This window comes from Perca fluviatilis, chromosome 1 (genome assembly GCF_010015445.1).
Source record: "Perca fluviatilis chromosome 1, GENO_Pfluv_1.0, whole genome shotgun sequence".
NCBI classification, from domain to species: domain Eukaryota; kingdom Metazoa; phylum Chordata; class Actinopteri; order Perciformes; family Percidae; genus Perca; species Perca fluviatilis.
Window position 1 is genome coordinate 22,021,846 of NC_053112.1, and position 19,357 is coordinate 22,041,202.

General features: G+C 38.1%; 1 protein-coding gene, 1 long non-coding RNA gene and 2 other non-coding genes across 5 annotated transcripts; 1 reads left to right on the plus strand and 3 right to left on the minus strand.

Annotated features, from left to right (window-relative positions):
- Positions 1 to 398: 398 nt before the first annotated feature.
- On the minus strand, positions 399 to 11,363 carry ttc26 (tetratricopeptide repeat domain 26). The gene is made up of 18 exons (XM_039817193.1): positions 11,029 to 11,363; positions 10,734 to 10,877; positions 9,991 to 10,083; positions 9,715 to 9,829; positions 9,017 to 9,066; positions 8,481 to 8,626; positions 6,297 to 6,468; positions 5,776 to 5,850; positions 5,556 to 5,658; positions 5,094 to 5,149; positions 4,446 to 4,499; positions 4,288 to 4,351; positions 4,116 to 4,204; positions 3,786 to 3,869; positions 3,615 to 3,684; positions 2,775 to 2,881; positions 1,377 to 1,510; positions 399 to 750 (listed from the first exon to the last, which is right to left on the minus strand). The coding sequence occupies exons 1-18, from the start codon at positions 11,029 to 11,031 to the stop codon at positions 636 to 638; spliced, it is 1,674 nt and encodes a 557-aa protein (XP_039673127.1). The 5' UTR covers positions 11,032 to 11,363; the 3' UTR covers positions 399 to 635.
- A 485-nt stretch (positions 11,364 to 11,848) lies between these two features.
- On the plus strand, positions 11,849 to 11,921 carry trnar-ccu. Its single transcript has one exon. It is a non-coding gene; the product is annotated as a tRNA-Arg (tRNA).
- Positions 11,922 to 13,439: 1,518 nt separating this feature from the next.
- On the minus strand, positions 13,440 to 19,086 carry LOC120568056. 2 transcript variants are annotated; one of them, XR_005640655.1, is made up of 5 exons: positions 19,030 to 19,086; positions 17,775 to 17,914; positions 15,246 to 15,350; positions 14,040 to 14,175; positions 13,440 to 13,616 (listed from the first exon to the last, which is right to left on the minus strand). It is a non-coding gene; the product is annotated as an uncharacterized LOC120568056 (long non-coding RNA). The 2 variants fall into 2 exon arrangements; XR_005640656.1 differs by lacking the exon at positions 19,030 to 19,086 and adding an exon at positions 18,707 to 18,983.
- LOC120569580 lies at positions 17,164 to 17,306 on the minus strand. The gene has a single exon (XR_005640901.1). It is a non-coding gene; the product is annotated as a small nucleolar RNA SNORA62/SNORA6 family (small nucleolar RNA).
- Positions 19,087 to 19,357: the final 271 nt, after the last annotated feature.

Sequence of the window (19,357 nt, forward strand, 5' to 3'; positions counted from 1 at the left end):
TATATTACACACACACACACACACACACACATATATATATATATGTATGTGTGTGTGTGTGTGTGTATATATACAAAGATGAATAGAAAACAAAAAAACATGTCAAAATCTTTAATTGTACAAACTGCCTCTTGTATATAGAATTGTAAATATATATATTTATTATGCTCTTGATAATCCCAATTATTTATTTATGTCTTGCTCACGTTTATTTTTTTCCCCTGCCTTTACAGTATACACTCATATCTTGTGCCTAACTTCTTTATCTTTATTGTTCTGTTCTTTCTTGTTCTGCTAATAGATTTTGTATTGCTTAAAAAAAGCTGAGAAAAAACTGTGTGAGGTAAATTACTGTACTGAATTTCATATAAATCATTTAAAAGACATAAAAAAGTTGATTAAAAAATACAGTCACATTTTAATACAAATATATGAGTATATAGAGAATTGCAATTCAAAACTTACATATTTCAACAATAGTGTGGCAGAAATAATAGTTCCATATTTCTTCTTGGGGTGTAGATATCATAAATACGATTTAATCAAGTGAAATGACCAAATGCACTATGACTGATGATGTCTGCATAATGTAGCTACTCTTGATGTAGTGAGCTGAAGTTCAGTGCCCAAAGTTGTCATGAGAGGAGGACTCTGTTGTCTTTGGCCCACTTCCTCAGAACTCGGATGATGTATTCAACCTGGGGGTTTCCTGAATTTCGCAGCAGAGACAACACCTCTTTAAGTGTCTCCCTAGAACACAAACAGGATGCGTGAGGAAACAAGATTAGATCAAGAATGCACCATCGCTCATGTTTCTTTCATTTAGACATCACACCCAAACAAACAGACCACAGAAGTTTGATGTCAGTCCAGATGTTAATCAGTTTTACTGGTTAATGACAGGGATCTCTTTGACATATAATGTTTTGCAAAAAAAAAAAAAAAAAAAAGACCGCAGAGGGTGGGGGGTGGGAGAGGGTTTTTATTCTTGTTCAATTTGTGTTCATCTGTTCTATGCACCACTTGACATTACCTGGCACATATTGTGGAATTTGTTTTGTATGTCTGTATGATAAATGGTGCTAAAAAATAATAATAAATTGATCCCAAAAAACAAAACAAAAAAAACCAACTACACAACATTGTTAAATGTGTGATGTGATCACATTATTGCAGAGGAAATCTTGTTTCTAAAATGTAGCACTTGAAGCAGCTTTGCTTTTGCTTATTTGATGAATTTTATGTACTTGCATGACTCTTGCAATTTTTGGGTGGCATCTTGATGGTTGAATGCACTTATTCTAAATTGTTTTGGATAGAAGCAGCAGTAAATGAATGTAATGTAATATAATGTAATGAAAAAGAGACAATCATACTTGGACTCCTTATTTGCCAGTATGAGCTGGAAGATGCCGACACATGCTCCTCTCTTGCCCTCCCAGTAGTTGGATCCTGGGTCCAGTTTCTCCAGTGCATCAAACGCTTTAGCTGCATAGTAGAACTGGCCCATCTGGAACAACAGGCTGTGATCATGAGCACTAGTATTCAACATAATGACCCAATCCCAAAGTGAGCCCTGAGGACTAAGGACTAAAGACTCACAGACTTAACTGATCTCAGGTGCTCAGTGAGTGAGTGTGTGAGGCCACATGGGCTCAGATAGGTATAAATGGGATTGGGACAGCACTTCACGAGATCACGTTACCTTGGCGACGTTTCATAACAAAGATGTTGTTGACACTTGCCGGTTTGGGAATTTTCATTTTAAGTTTGTTGCTTTCCACACGGCCAAGGCACAGGAGACGGCTGCGTGATTCCACATTATTTCAAGCTCTTGTTTTACAAGCTGGACAACCGGTTGGTCTGTGTTCCGTGGTCGTGCTGTTGTTTACCTTTTTGTAATTTCCGGATTTCCCTACGGTCTCCGCGGTAAACGTCACAACGCTTTGAACTGTGGGTAATTCCCTTTGGTGAAGTCTGCATTGATGCAGACTCACGGAAAGAGCTCGGTAAGTGTGTACTCAAACCCTCGCGCCCTTTGAAATTCGACATCGGGACAACCCTAAGCCCTTACGAATTTCACGAGAATGCGCACCAAAGTACGTGAGTTTGTGAGTCCCTTCAAGTTAAAATATGAGCTTTGTAGGTGTCTCTAAAGATAATAAGTTAGATGCGGAGATAAATAAAAAAAATAATAATATGGTGCGTAGTTCTTGGAAAACTTGTTTCTTTTAATTTATTTATCTTGTTAAAGAATAAATATAATAATCACATTGAAAAATGTATTAGTTGTGATTAAAATAATAGTTGTTGGCACTGTATTAGCAACCCCTACAGATGTTTGATTTTACTGCTTTCATGGGAGCTCAGACTGCACTGCTGCTCACACTTTTGGTTGCATGTACAGTTTTTTGTTGCATTGAAGGACCCTGGCCTTTAGCAATAAACAATTGTATTCTAATAAAGAAACAGCCAGAAGAAGACATTAAATAGAGCTTAAACAATTAGTCGATTGACAGAAAAGTAACCAGCAACAATTTGGAAATACAATAAAATCAAATAGTAGCTGGAACCAGAGTGTTTGGCATTTTTGCTTGAAATATGACTGAAACAATTAACTGATTATCAAAAAGTTGTCGATTCATTTTCTGTCGATCCACTAAGCAATTCATTGACTAATTGTTTCAGCAATAGTTCATACATTTACGCATGTATTCCCATTTGAGTGGTCATCACAGATGATACATGAGGCAGAAAACAGAGGATGATGTCACCTTGTAGCAGTCGTTGGCAATGAGCTGCAGCAGACTGAAGGAATCGGAGGAAGTGCCCATCTTCAGATAGAGCTCCCAGGCAAGTCGACCCCTCTGGTTCATTATGTCTGACAAGAACAAGACAAGTGTTCAATAATCCATCATTCATAGGCAGTTTCAGCAACTTTTATAGATGAAGATTTGGAAAATATCAAACGCCTGTGGGCAGGTTGTATTGATGTGGATTAATGGAGAAATACATTTCTTAGAGCTGTTGAGAGTGACACCGGCTCGGTGCAAGAGTGAACCTAAATTCTTTACAAACCTAAGGCTAGAAATCTGGCATTGATGTTGGATTCAGATCTCAGCCTCAGTGAACAAGTATAAAGGCTTCCTCAGTCTTTCTCCGACTTAAGATCTCTGAGAGTATTCTTCATGCTTTATCTCATCAGGTGTAGCCTACTACAACTTTTTTCGTGTCTACCTAAAAAGGCCTCTCCTTTCTGCAGCTGGTGCCAAATGCAGCAAGCATGTTGGAGAAACACTGAGGGACTAGAAGATATTGCTCTGGTTTTGGTAATTACATGCTAGTTAACAATCAATCAATCAATCAATCAATCAATCAATCATCATAATCAATATATAATTAGTGAACTACTGTTATTTTTACTGCCTTCTAATGTTCTTTTATTTTGTCTTTATGTCTGCATTCACTCTTTTAAAGTGTTTACAATTCCTTTTAAAGTCGAAATGTATGTTAGGTTGAAAGATTTGTATGAATTGTTCTACATGAATGAATTTGACCTGCAGAAATATTTGTGTAATTAAATATACGATCATCGGTACAACTACTATACATACAGCATCGTGCCAGCCAGCTGAGGTAGACATAGTCATTCTTGATCTTTTCACTCTGAATCAGCAGAAAAATCTGAAAGAAATATTGAGTCCAAAACAATTTGTCAGCAACTAATCAGAATTGATCAAAGTCTATAAAAAGCAGTTGTGTAGATGTATGATGAAGTAAGGTACCTCTTCTGCTTCTTTGTAGTTGCCAAGGGCTGCTTTAGCTTGAGCATAGTTGAAGTTGAACGTATCATCATTATAGAAGTAACCCTGAGAAAAAAGCACGATTATGCCTACACAAAAGTGTCCACATGTTCAAAAGAAAAGTGCATACAAAAGTCCACACACCTGAATAAATGTACATCATCTGTAAAGCACCACTTGTAATCTGAAGTGACACTTGTCACCCAGTGTGTGAGAGTCTTTTTTAAACATCTTACATACTAATATCACAGTAAAGTAATGTCACTGCGATTCTTCACTGCTTTTGTGAGCCTTGTACTGAGCAACACTAACCTTGACTGAGTTTAGATATATGAGAACATCTTCAAACAGTCTCAAGAGGAAGAAGCAGGAGGCCATGCACTGCCTGCCAGGAATAGTGTCTGAAAGGGAGAACAATGTTACACACATTCTCACACAGTTTTGCTTTAAAAGCTCATATTGATCAAATGTCTACTCAATGTACCACACTCGCTGGCCGAGCCTCCAACTAACTGAAAGAACTGCTGAGCAATTTTCAGATGATCCCTCTGAAAAAGAAAAGCGCAAAAATGTTTGTCTCTTAGACTCACTCTTATCACATTTGATTGAGTGTGACTATATTTATTTAACAAAAATACTCACTGATCCAATTTCTTGTCCCAACGCCGCATTTACCACTCCTTTCAAAATATACTCCTGAGAAAGTGAATCATAATATGGTGAAAGGACTCAAAAAGGGAGAAAGGCAACACTAATTATCTTGATAAAAGCACTTACAAGCAATAATTCACTTTCTGGTAAAACATAAACAAGTTTATAAATAATGAGTTTATCAATCATTTGATCTATTTTTTCATTGCTGCTTCAAACCCTCATCAAAATCCACTTTAAAAAGTACAACAATGCATAAAAGAGATACAAAAGCCAGCTTCACAGGCTTTTAGATCCAGGCAACATTGAAGTGCTTTAAATAAAAGAAAAAGGCTCTCCGGGAACTCTTAAGTGGAGCGAGGAGAGGAGGTTTATTAATAGGCTACATTTAATCTGGCATGATTCTGGTTTTCATTGTACATTTTCTTTCCTGTAAAAAAAAAAAGAAGTGTAACCTTGAATGCAAACAAAAGTCAAGATTAGCACTGGTGGTAGCTAAACACAGCTACTGTATTATTTTTCACGTTAGAGTGAAATTGAGCAGATCTGGAGTTTCTTTCTGAGACCAAATAGTTACATTGCGCTTTAAAGAATGAGTGCGATATCACATGAAAACCCAATGTCACTTCAAATCATTACCTGAGGTGTCGTGGGCACCAAATCTTGGATGAGATTGTACGCTTCCTGGACATCATCTGGAAGTATGAAATGCATGTGAATCCATGAGCTAGGGTAGGTGTTCTCTAAAATCTGAGACTTAAAACAACTACAACAACATTTAATTAACAGCAATGTGACAATGGCGATGATGCGTTTACTTTGCATGTCACATGATATAATGAAGAAGGGAGTTATCTTAGGTTTTCTATTTTTTTTTTTTTTTAATGATTCTTAACTATATTAAATCAAGATAAGTATTACATAAGAGTGTGATCTCATTGTGTTGTATATCATTACATTGTAATCAGATTACATAAAAATAATGAGAGAGTAGAGTTAATAGAAATATGTTCTTGCATTGTATTTGTGTATAAACATTTGTTGCATTTAAATAGAAATATTTTCCTTGTTCCAGAAAACTGCAATGCCATGGCTCCACACCTTGTCTGAGATAGTAGATGACTAGGTTGAGTCTGGCCTCTGGGATCACATCGATCAGCGGAGGCAGCACCTGCAACGCCCCCTCCCCACCGCGAAACACCACCTGCAGTACACAGAAGAGAGATTCAGAGTGTGGAAAAGTAGCACGTAAGTCACTAGTGTATGCACACACACTCACACACACCTACACACTCACAGATAGAGCTTGTGAAGAGCTTACCAGGTTGTGTCGGATAAGCTCCTTAGCAAACTCAAAGGAGCAGGAGGAGATGTCGATTAGGTTCTTCAACTCAGCCTTAGAGGGAGAGAGAGCACACATAAGTCAAACCGTCCACTAGCTACTCTCCCCAAAGAAAACTGGTGCAACTGTAATGGTGCATGCATGGATAATACATAAATGAAATTGTGCACTGACACCACTAAAAATATATTCAATTAGTTCCTTCTTACTAAAAGTTACAGTACTACTAGCTGTTGCTATATCTGCCTTTTTATTATTTGTTGGAGTTTTTATGTTAACATATTGGTGCATGGTGATAGAACCACAGACCTGGATGGAGATTTAAAAAAATAAAAATCCTTTTCATTTATTAACCTTTTTGGACGATCTATATTTACACAGATAGCGACAGTCTTCACAGACCGAACAAAACCAAATAATATATGTATGAAAATGTGAAAACACATATGAAGAACAACCAAAATATCAGCCAGGATATGCAGCAATCAAACACTGAGTACCTCAGCTGCCTTGCCATTGTAGAGTCTGAAGTGGTTGCAGGCCTTGAGGTTGAGGGCAATAGTGGAGTCTGGCATGCTCTGCAGGTACACAGCCAACACCTCCTGGGACACATCATAGTAGTCCAGCTTGTAGTAACACAGAGCCACGTAAACTTTCAGGGCGAGGTAATCTCTGAAAGACAAGATGCAATGAGGGTGTGAAACTAGCTTTCAGACGCATTACTTGTAGCTGGACGCATTATATTGTGTTTTTTTCTAAACATATGCTGTTTAGAACAGTACATTTTGTAACTGTTGTTCACTATGATCTTATATTGCTTGCCATACTAGTGTGTATACAGATTTAATTAAATTATTACTCAAATTAGATAAGTAAATCAAGAATTCCTTCCAATTCATGGCCGAGTAAAAGTGGTTGGAGATTTGACCGCATCGACTCAAATGTGATCCGTTTTAAGTATTAGGTTTGTATTTAATGGGAGCCTGCAGTACAGTCTGGACCGCTCTCAACAAGTGCTTCTCCTCGGTGCTGATATTTGTATCCCATCTCGGGCAAGGCTCCATGGTAACTTATAATAACTGTCTTATAAAATGATAGCTCAGCGCTGGCTCCCCCGCCCCACTCGCTTTGACATCTAGACATAGTTATGCTCGAGCTCTCTACAGCAAGGATTAACAGGTATCGATCCTGGTGACCTCAGCATCACAAGAATTAGAAGAGAGCGACTAGGCAAGGTGTGATTTTTGTTTTGTTATCTTGTATTCTGGTTTGTTTTGTTTTTCCTCGAGACCACAGAGGGTGGGAGATTTTAAGTTCCTGTTCCACTGTATTTGTTTGTTCTGTATGTTTGTTCAAAAAATATAAAACAAATAAAAAATGTATCATAAAAAAAATTTCTTATTTTATTAATTTTGTTCCATGTGGGAAAAAAAGCCATAGTTCAGCGAGACCTAATACTTAAAACTAACCTATTAGTATGTATAATCTATTATATATATATATATATATATATATATATATATATATATATAACATAAATGTTTCTTTTATAGTCAACATGGCATTTCAGCAAATGGCAGATCTTATTATTATTGTATATTATGATAGCAAATATCTTTATAAATTGACATATTTTCTTCATAGATTTTTATTGAATCTCATGTACAAAAAGTCAGAGACAAGAAGTTATCACAGGAACAAACAGACACAAACAAGGGAACACCTGAATGCCAGAAATGAGTTTAAAAGGAATGGATATTTGCAGGTTATCAAACACAAGGAAAATCAAGCCTTTGAGAAAATGGGCTGGTACTCTGGGTTTTTCTGAAATCTTTGCATAGAGCTATTTTGATATTTTAGTAGTAGTAGATAACTTTATTGTCCCTGTGGGGCAGTTGGGTTTGCGGCACAATCGCAAGGCACTTTATGACAAGACATCAGACATATGATACAAACAAATAGTCCTTACATCAGACACCAACAGGCATAACATGAAGAATATACATCACACACTACAATACACTATACACCCTTGGGTATGATCAGGCCAGCTGGACGACTAGCTTATTTTGAATGATTTAAGGCTTTTATGGCTTGTGGTACGAAAGAGAATTTGGATCTGTTCTTGGTCAGAAGGGGTAGGCAGAAACGACGCATAGATGGCAGTAGTTTAAAATATGATGCCAGGGGGTGTGTGTAGTCACATACAATGTTATTGGCCTTTCTCACCAGTCTGTCTTTGTAAATGTGTTCAATGCTCGGTAGTGTTATCCCAAGTAACTTGCTGGCAGTTCTTGCATTTTTCTGTCAGCATTTGGAAGAAGTAGTAGGCATGCAACTAAAAGGCCAAGGTGCATCTGAGTTTTTTTTACTAGATTGACAGCAGAACCTAGTTAAAAAAAACCTCAGATGCACCTTGGCCTACAGATGCCACAAAGCCAACAATAGATCTCTGAGAAGTGGCACAATGAAATCAAAGTCTTTCATTTTCTTACCCCTGCTACTTCCGATATTATATCAGTGTTAGAGGAAGCTAGCTCAGCAGACCAGCTGCACTGACACTTATTATTATCTTTATGGTTCCATAAGGCATGAAGCTCAAAAAAACAACTCATACCTGTCAAGGTGGCGTGAGGATGGCACAGGACTCTGAAACTAATTTAAGAGAGCGGGAAAGCACCTACCTGTTCTGCAGTAGAAGGCGTTTATAGATGTCTATAGCCTCCTGGTAGTGGGAGCGCATGTAGTGGATGGATGCCAGGCTCAGCTGGTCCTCTGTCACATCCTCTAGGTTCTGGTGGAAACCCATCAGCTTCTTCTCATCATTGAACTGAAAACAACGGGCAATAAGGAATACATCATTCAGAAATGTGATCATGATGACGCAAAAAGCTAAAAAGACTGGGGGGGTGGGGGGGGGGGATACAAATCACCCAAGGAATAAAAAGTCATGAGAAGTTTAAATACTCAAATCTATTACACAAACACTAGAAATGCCACCAAGTGTTCCTCATTGTTGAGCTCAGACGAAACAAGATGGAATTAACTATAACATCAGTATTGTATGACATGAATACAGACCTGTATGTTTCTCTCATATTTTAGACTTAAACCTGTATCTACGGTGCAGGGCAGCTCAGCAGTGAATTTTTAGTGTGTAAGTGAAGACAGAGAGAAAAAGTAAACATAATATAATAAAATAATATAGTAGTGTTCTAACCTTGTGAGCCAAGTGGAAGAGTAATCGATTTTGGAGGGGGGACATTGGCGCTACAGACAGAAAGAGAAAGCAAATTTAAGATGCAAAATGTATCATAAACGTTCTCTCAGCAATTACATAACTGACTGAACAGCATTGTATGTGATACGGAAAAAACGACAACATTTCTTTGTGTTTTTCAAGCTGCAAAAAAGCCTTCACAATAAAATCCTGCAGACTTTCTCTGCAGGACTCTTGACTACAACCTGGTGCACAATAACTATTTTAATTGAAGGTTGTCCAAAAGTATGTGGACAACCCTATGCGCAAAAATGGCGGGCTTTCATAATTAGTGACGTTTGGATTATGTTTTGGTGAGCTACAAAAAAAAATCCCAAATGACTTTGTATCTTGTAAATATGATTTTTGACTGAAATAATATGAATGAGCAACATAATTGAAAAATAAACCAATAATTATTGATAATTAGAACTCACAGCATCTTTACACCAATTTGGTACAATTCAATAGCAAAAATGTTTCACCTTATTAAAAAACAACAACCATATACCATATACCAATACCATATTTTGTTCATATTTTGATAATGATTTGATGAGCTAGAGACAATCAAATACTTAATAGTGCGAGGGTTGCATGCCGTGGTTAGCATACAGTACAAAAAAGGAATTTACTAATGTAACAGCTGGAAAGCCTACCCTTAGATGCGGCCTCCTCAGCCTCTTTATAGAGCCCCAGAAAAAACATTGCACAGGCCAGAAAGACCCACACCTGAGCAGGACATTCAGGCTTCATGGTCAGAGACTTGTACTCCTGTCACAACATGATGAGGAAATATTGCAAATGTGATCAGACTCTACGAGTTTATCAGACAGGTATTCAGTATTATTGGTTATGTGAATTATTGCATCTGGGGTACTATTTTTGCACCAAACTACACACACTTATTCAGACATATATACAACAGAAAATACCTCCATAGCTCTCTTGTAATCACCCAAGTGAAAGGCGCAGTAGCCAATCCATTGGTCCGTATGCTCCTCTTTCTCGCCGATACTTCTCTGAAACTAGAGATGACACAGCAACAAATTATCAGCAGCAGCACTCAGTAATAAAGAGAGGTCTGTAGCATAGATGTGGGAGTTTCAGGGCATGACACAGGATAAACTGCAAAAGGCATTGCGGTAGAAAAAATAAAGGTTAACTCCTTTGTAAAAGTGCAGCAATTATTTATTCAGCCACAGGGTCAAGTTAACCCAGTAGATTCATCACACCGAATCTCTCAACGGAATCATCCCATTTGGATATTTTGTATTGTAGGAAATTGCTGCTTAATTCCTAACTTTTGAAAAAGCATGGTCAAATCAATCACAGGCAGGCACAAGACAGTAACTAACAGACCACTTACTTTAAAAATCCAATAACGATATGACAAACAATCTTGATATTATGGACCCTTAGATTTTGTTTTGATTTCTGTGTGACCACAACAATACATACTAAGCAGGATATTTTACAGTTGAAAAACAAAGATATTGGTCAGCTGCAGTACAGCACACAATTAATTCAATTGATTCCATTAATTGTGGTCCATGAATGCATGTCAGCATGGAAACACTAAACCTTTCCCCTCTAGTGAAGGATGGTCCTTATAATCAAAAGCCTTATTAGCAAGCAATTATATATATATTAACCCATGTGTTATGTGTTTAAGTACCTCTAACAGTGTCAAAGCCCCAAGGTAGTCTCTCTGTTGCAGGTATTCCTCCAAGTTAGGAACTTTTGTCTTGTTTTTCCTCTTTTTCTCACTGATGCTCAACGGTGTCTCTCCTCCCACGGCTGGCTTCACGCGAGAAAGGATCTGCCAAGGTACACAATTTGAATTTCCAAAGTTATCACAGACATTGAGTTGGTTGGGGCCAACATGTACGACAATTTCAGAGATATATTAAGTTATGATGAGGCAGCATTAATAATGGTCCTGGCATAAGGTATAAAAAATGATAACTCACCATGTCGACGAGTCTAGATGCACCTAACGTTAGCGCTAGCTAAGACTTGTTTATCTCTAGCTAACCTAGGTAACGCTGGGTGTTTCTATCAACGAAAACACCAACTGTTAACGTTAGCTTTTACCTGTTACGCACGATTCCTAACGTTTTTAGCAATCCACTTTCATCTTTCATTGAAACCAGCCAGATAACGCTACCACGTAAACTGAATTCCCTAACGACTAATAGGGCACTGATAACATTACAGTTAAAGTTAACACGTTTTTAGACTGGAGAATAATGTACAATCCTCCTGGTTAACGTTAGCTAGCTGATGCTGATAGTTTAATGGTTGCATAGATTAATGTTTCCGCTCTCATACTTTCAAATTAAAGGCACAAGCAAAGGACCTGATAATGTAGTGAGGCAATTAAACACCTATTAAGGTTAAATCGTTGATGTTATCTATACATGGCCCTTATCTAAAAACCTCGGAGAGGGCTGAACCCCAGGTTGGAGATGACATCTGAAGGAAACGTTGGGACATTGCAACCGTTTTAGAATACAGCTATCGAATGACATTTATTTTGTAGTCAAACAGAGTTTGGGGCTCAACAGGAAACAACTCGACCCTTCTGTGTTGAACTTGATTAAGTGGTTTGTTCATTGTTGCCTAGCAACGGAACACGAAGGATTTTGAATTTTGACAAAAATTATATTTATCATACAAGATCATGTACAAGATACTGCCATACAATACATCCATAAACCAAGTATGTTCATCAACATATATATCACGTTTTATTAGAAATAATGTATTCTTCGAGATAATGTTGTAGTTGCCCCAGTGGCCTAATGGATAAGGCACTGGCCTCCTAAGCCAGGGATTGTGGGTTCGAGTCCCATCTGGGGTGGACTGTTTTAAATCAATCACCCTCAAATTACTCTTGCTCACAATTATTCATTGAATTTCTTCAAATTGACTCACACTGTGTTGTAATTGCAATGTATCAATGCATATTAATATCGATGGTATCCATGTATGACTGTCTATCTTGCTCTCAATAACAAGTTCTTCAGTTTCGTAATGTATGTGTATGCGTATTACTTTACTATATATAACTCTATTAATGGTGGCAGTAACAACAAATAATTGATAAAACCGGGGCAGTAAAAATGCAAAAAACAAAAAACGCAATTTAAAAAGTTATCAATTGTCAAGTGATTTGATTTAAGCAGTCGTGATATGTGTCATGATTCATAATTTTCCGTCTTACCTTCATCATTCACAACACAACATTGCCATTAATCATTTAAGGGAAATGCATTTAATGGTGTAAGCAACAAAGTAAACTGAAATGATGAAAATGCATGTAAAAAATGAAGCAGTAATTTATGAAGTTATGATTAACTTGATTGAAATTTTATTTTAAAGTGTTGCTCTGATAATCAACTGGGCTGTGTACGGTCTACTAGTAATAATTCACAATACCCAACTGACATTTATAGCCATATATCTATGGTTTACACATGGATGTATAAATGCATTTTCATTACCTCCAATTTCATCCATTATTTTGTTACGTCCACCCATCACAGAACTCAACATGGATCATTTCAAATTATAAATTTTTAAGGAGGAATTACTGACGTAGTCATGAAAGATCAGGTTTTTTAATTTGTGTATATATATTCAATGTTCAATTTATTTATAAAGCACATATTAATACAACAAAAGTTGACCAGTGCTGTACAAAAAATAAAACAATCTTCAAGACATTTAAATTCTGGACCTTGCCACTAGTAAATACTACTACAATCCTATCACATCATTAACACAGCACTCATAGATGATCAAAAGCCAGAGTGAAAAAGTAAGCTTTCAAATGTCGTTTAAACTCTATAAGAGAGGAACATTCCCTAATATAAGGAGGTAAGCTATTCCACAGCCTGGGAGCTAGCTAGCTAGCTAGCTAGATATATATATATATATATATATATATAAATATATATAAGAGAGAGAGAGAGAGAGAGAGAGAGAGAGAGAGAGAGAGAGAGAGAGAGAGAGAGAGAGAGAGAGAGAGAGAGAGAGAGAGAGAGAGAGAGAGAGAGAGAGAGAGAGAGAGAGAGAGAGAGAGAGACCTATCTGGCCTATGTAGTGATTTCTAACAGTGTAAATTGTAATTTCCCCCCTGAGGATCAATAAAAAGTATAAATTAAATTACATTTCAAATGCGTCATTGTTTGCATTTCGTATGAGTTTTCCCATTGGGTTTTGTCCTTACCAAAACAGGTGTTAAGCTCTATTAATACTGTAGTATGTGGCATTGAACCATGCTATGTACTTGTATCTAAATATTTTATAAGTTAACATTATATTATGCATGTGCAAACATGCATATATTCAATAAAGTCTAGCAAAAAAAACAAGATAGTTTTATGAAAAACCAGCCAACTTTATTGATTTCTCAGCTCATAGTGCGTTGCCTTTCTCATGTGTTTTGACAGTCATGACTTTGGATCAGTCGGAGCTAGCACCGTCCCAGTCAGAGGCCTGTGCTGTGGGAGTTGCAGACCAGTGTTCAGTGGAGTTTGGGCACCCCAGTCCTCTGAAGAAACGGAGTGAGAAATATTTCATTAATATGCATTCTGTTTAACTGTTTCTACATTCATCCACCAACAGCTTCCGAAGATCAACACGACAATTTCCTATACAAGATGGTAGGATCCTACAACTCAGTCCAAGATAAATTCTAAGTGAAAGGTGGAAAAATTCTATATACAGTCACAATAAAAAACTACATACAAATTGTCAGTAGTAAAGAAATCATGTCATAACTCCACCCAAAAATGTTCCTCCTTGCCAAGTGCCTTTTCAGCTGCCAACAATTCTTCTCTTAATCTAAGACAGGAATTATCAGCCCAACAAAAGAATAGCTCTTCAGTCTTTAACATACATTTTTGATGATCAAAAACCATACAGTGCAACGAGAGCCACAGCATCGGTTTATGTGTCATTTTGCGTCACTCACCTCCTCTGGGTCTCTGTAGAACTAGAGATCAGGCATAACTTCCCAGGGGAGCTACCTGGAGATTTTTCACAACAGCCCCTGGGGCAAAGGATGACAACGTCTTCATCTGTAGTTTCTGCATCCCTCATCCTTTTTCCTGTGAAAGACACCAGCAAAAGCTCAGAGATAACAGCCTAACAATGTGCCTGCACATGGGTCTAATCCGGTCACTGAAGAATCTGCCGAGTCATTGAAGCAGATACAATTGAAGTAACCTGAGGCAGTGCTTTGTGGGTCCCAAATGGAAATGTGCTGCCATTTGCTTTGAAGAAACAAGGCAACAAATACTGCAAAGGTTATAACAATTAGGGCGTACTCACACTCCCATGCAGTTAAAACAGTGCCCGAGCACGTTTGACCCCAAAGTCCAGTTCGCTTGACTAGTGTGATCACTCCATACCGTGCCCGCTTGAAAGAGGTGGGCCAGGTCAGGGTTCGGTTGGACCCGGGCACGGGACGCATCAGTGCGATCGCTAAACGTGCCCGGTTCTTAATTTACAGATGAACATGAATTGTAGTTTGCGAGTCCCGTAATGTAATGACTTAAGCTTGCTCTGGCCCCGAATGAGTTATTCCAGTGTGAGTGCAGGCCAGCTGGGGGGGGGTGCTCAGGCACGGTTCAAGGCAACCGGGCCAAGTGTGAGTACGCCGTTAGTGTAAGTGAACCTGCAGAAGGTACCCAGTTAGTAGAGGATGAGAGGGGGGGAAAAAAGGCACTTTAGTATACATGTTCAAATGTGGCTCAGGTCACTATCAAACCCCAGTCATGGGACAGCAGTCCTAATGGTGTTAGCGAAAACCCAGCCAAATCACTCTGGCACACTTCCGACACCTAAACACAGACAAGATCAGTGCCAGGCTTTAATGTTGTGCTGCATGTTTAGTGCAATGGAATAAGCTTAAAATAAAAAATAAGATAAATGAAACATTCATCTATTTTAATGCCAACATTTGCTGAGCAGTGACCATAAGTGCCACTTACATGATATTGGTAAATGATAAAAAAGGAAAAAACCCAGAGTAAAGAGTTGAGCAAGAGTGAGTCTTGCTTTACCAGAACATCTCATCAAGACCGAACTAATGGAATGTTCTATGTAGAATCACTAAAAAAAAAAAAAAAAAAAAAAAAAAGATTTAGTTAAAGTAGCTTTGGCTATAAAAACAGACCTGTCCTGTATTCCTGGAGGAGATACACCAACATCGCCTCGATTCTCCATGACAACAATGGCCTTGGCTGCTACCACGTCGTTCTCATGTTAATAATGTACACACCTGGAGAGGGAAAGACAAAAAGGAAGCCAAATTACTTGCCACACTCATCTGAATCAATGCAGTTCGGTCAAGGTCCTGTGATCTGACAGTCAAGCCTTTTCTAATACAGTGAACAGTGTCCACTGGCAGCAGAAAATCAAACCGCTAAAATCAGAATGAGAATTTGTTTAAAACTACAGAATACACTGCAATGTTTAAGTTTTTTTTGCACAACAACCTATTTCTACCAACAAATTTAGTCTGACAGTCAGAAAGGAGGATGTGTAGGAACCATTTTTTGTTTTGTGCTTATTTGTATGTGTATGTATGATGTAATGTCTTTACTTTATTCACCTTTTTGCACAGTATGTGGAGTACAGGGAAAGCATAAATAGATTATGCAGTAACCACAGAGCAGGTGTTTTTACAGAAATAGGAGCACAGCTTTTGATTGCCACGCTGGGTCATGTGTAGCATACTTTGAGCTGTATGTTTGTATGCATGCAAATTATGTATATAAGAGTGTGAACGGATAGCAGTCTACATAGTGGATGGTTTTGATGGTATACAAATAAATACACTCGAGTTTGACTATACGGACATTGGAGTGTGAAATCATTCCAGCAAAAAAATAAAAAATCATTCAAAACAGGTAACTCCATAAGCAACACAACTGTTAACAAGGTCAGATTTAAAAACACTAAAGCAGGTGTAAAGGCGCTGCCACACCAACCCAATTATCGGCTGTCGGACAGTCTGGCGAGGTCGTTGACCCGAGTGCGTTTGGTGTGTTCCGTGCCGTCGTCAGTCAGAGGAGCAGTCGGCGTTCATTTGGGCCGATTTGACTCGTTGAACCGGCCAGTGGGCAGTCGGACTCAATGACCAATTACTGGAAAGGACGAGCGGGATGAGCGTGACGAACGCCTCTCAAAAATCAGACGAAAATCTTTTAAACTGACCTTTGTCGATCTGAAATGAAGACAGATTCAACTGCATGGCCTATTTCTCGCTTAAAATGTTTTCAGAAACACGTTTCAGTGAACTATCTTCGTAAAATACGAGCTCGTATTCCAAACAAGCCGCCATTATGGTCTGGCTTTGAAATTCGGGAGAAGCCAGACCCACGTCGCGCGTTCGTCCAATCAGCTGCCGGTTTTCATTTTTTGGGGGCGACAATACAGATTAGCGCAGCCTGCTGTTATGGAGACGTACTATGTCCCCCGCACGCGTAGAACGTACGCTCAAGTCAGCGTCGCTTCGGTGTGTTCCGAGGCACTTTTTTTTTTTTTTTACCAACTCAGGGAGACCGATCACTCCGACTGCCTTTTCTGCCGACGGTCGGTCGTCAGGTTGGTGTGTCAGAGCCTTAAGGTATATTTAGCAGGTGATCTGTTAACTTATTTGCCTTTCACAAAAAAAATTAAAAGCTTGGGTATGAAGGCCACAATACACAAGATGTAGTTTTTGGCAGCTTAACATTATAACTCCTTTAAACTATCCTAAAACAAACAAAGGATCCAGGGTTGCATAAACAAGCAAAAGTAGATATAAATTTATGACACTAAAATCATCCATTTTTTTTTTGTTTCACATGAAACTTGACATTAATGCTATGATCTCAATAGCTTGGACCACTACAGCTACCAAATAAAATCCTTCATTCATTCGAAGAGTCATCGTGTGATAATTTGTTTAAGAGACACATAATTTGGATGACACATTTTCATCGGAGGTCATTTTAATAGAGAAAATTGGTCTTAAAGTGTCCGATGCATCAGAGACTTTACACAGAGGCGAATAGTTAGACTAGAAAAACACATTTTCATTATACCAAGGATGTGGCTCAGGTCACTATCAAACCCCAGTCATGGGACAGCAGTCCTAATGGTGTTAGCGAAAACCCAGCCAAATCACTCTGGCACACTTCCGACACCTAAACACAGACGAGATCAGTGCCAGGCTTTAATGGTGTGCTGCATGTTTAGTGCAATAGAAAAAAAAGCTTTAAATCTATTTTAAATGCTAACTTTTGCTGAGCAGTGACCATAAGTGCCACTTACATGATATTGGTAAATGATAAAAATGCAACAATAGTACAAATAGCTCAAGAGGAAAAGAAAGCCGGCAAACTGACTCCGTAATATCCGTTGTATGGGAGAGTTTGCCAACATTAGCCACCATAAACTAGTGGTCATACCAGACCAAAAAAGTATGGAATTTAGCAACGGTTGCGTCTTATTTTATTTATTTATTTTTTAAGAGTGAGTCAGTAAAGGACAATTCGACTAGGACGAGTGTTTCCAGGCACGGCCATGAATCCACAAGAATACAAATTCTCATAACTGTACCTACAACAGAAATGGACATAAAAACTGAAACCATTTTTCTTGCTTAATTATGTTGGAATTCATTTAGAAAAGATGAAACCAAAAAAGTCCAACTTACAGTCAGTCTTCCTCTTGCAGACACTGCTCTACCTGGAAGTACAGGTTGGCTCCTGCTGCAAAGAACTCCAGCACATCGTCCCCCTTCACCTGCAGCACATCCGGACATCGTGTACCCTGTGTTAGGAGTTAGTGGAAGAGCTAGAAGAGGAGAAATAACATTTACAGTCAGATAGCAGTGAGCAGACCACAACAGTACAAATATTTTTGATGGCAAAGCTTCTGATATGACCAATGGTAAAATAATATACTTTAGAGCAGACCCAGTAAACAGGTAACCAGATAGAGAACGTTCCCTAAAGGCTCTCTAAAGGTTTTCAGAGAACCTCCAGGGCAGATGGTGCTTTCGTTACCTGGAGGTTATTATAAAGACATACAGAGAACCTTTAGAGAACGATCCCTGGAGGTTCTCTTAAGGTTATTTAAAAACACATTCAGAGAACGTTCCCTGAAGGGAAAAATGATTTACTGTCAATTGTTTATAGTAAGTAAAGTATTAAGTAAAGTTTATTTCTAGAGCTCATTGAAACACAGATGGAGGTTTATGTTGATTCATTGGTTTTATATATATATATATATATATATATATATATATATATATATATATATATATATATATATATATATATATATATATATGTTGATTCATTGGTTTTATATATATAAAATATATAAATATATTATATATAAAAAAAATCAAGCAGCAGGTTCGGACGGACAAACCGACTACATCATTTTCATTTAATCAGGAAGTTAGAACACACACTCAGGCAAAGATGGCAGCATACAATGGTCAACAGGGTCCCCTGTCAATTTAAAATTAAACAAGCCATGGACCATATCTAGTGTGCAAACATTTCACTTTTCAGGTCATTCTAAGATTGTGTTAACTATGGAGAGATGAAAAGCTGAACTTTACATTAGGTCACTTACATTTATATTTGGAGATATTTACTGGCCATAACCATTTAAAGCTGTCCAAATTGAATATTTACCCACGGAGACCAACTTACTGCAGAGGACATGTTATTTTACTTCTTTAATTGAAATCCAGTGACTAGCACAATGTGTCGCAGTACAGCGCAGACACACCGCAGCACGAGCATGCACCTATTCCTAATATTGAGTCCTTTACACCGGTTGTAATGACGGATTCCATTAATGTACCCCTGCAGCATAGTGGCAGCTCTACTAACATGTAAGTCCTCATAACGTGAGGCTAATAATGAGACGATAGTATCAGATTTATATCTCACCACGTGAATATACGCCGTATGAGGACACCTCGCGGTCAAAAGAGACCGGAAAAGGGAAGTGTCGTCAAATTTATAGTGAGATTTACTTCCGTTTATGTGGGCAAATTCAAGCACCGGGTGTTGCCTGTCAGGTACTTTACTGTCTATGGTCAGGTACATAGACTGTATATTATTAACAATCTATGGTCAAGTACACTGCGCCCAGTATGGATGTATTGATTATAAGTAATACCCCCCCCCCAAAACTCAGACACACCCTCCCTAAAAGTTAAACCATAAAATTCAACAGAGAAAAGTCTTACTGAAAGTCCACTTTCTTGCCTTTGCT

Excerpts from the sequence above, each read along its gene's own strand:
- ttc26 (XM_039817193.1), bottom strand. Across the intron at positions 9,067-9,714 it reads TGAGGAGGCCGCATCTAAGG|CGCCAATGTCCCCCCTCCAA; the intron begins GTAGGCTTTCCA and ends TTCTGTCTGTAG. Across the intron at positions 751-1,376 it reads CTGGCAAATAAGGAGTCCAA|GGAGACACTTAAAGAGGTGT; the intron begins GTATGATTGTCT and ends TTTGTGTTCTAG.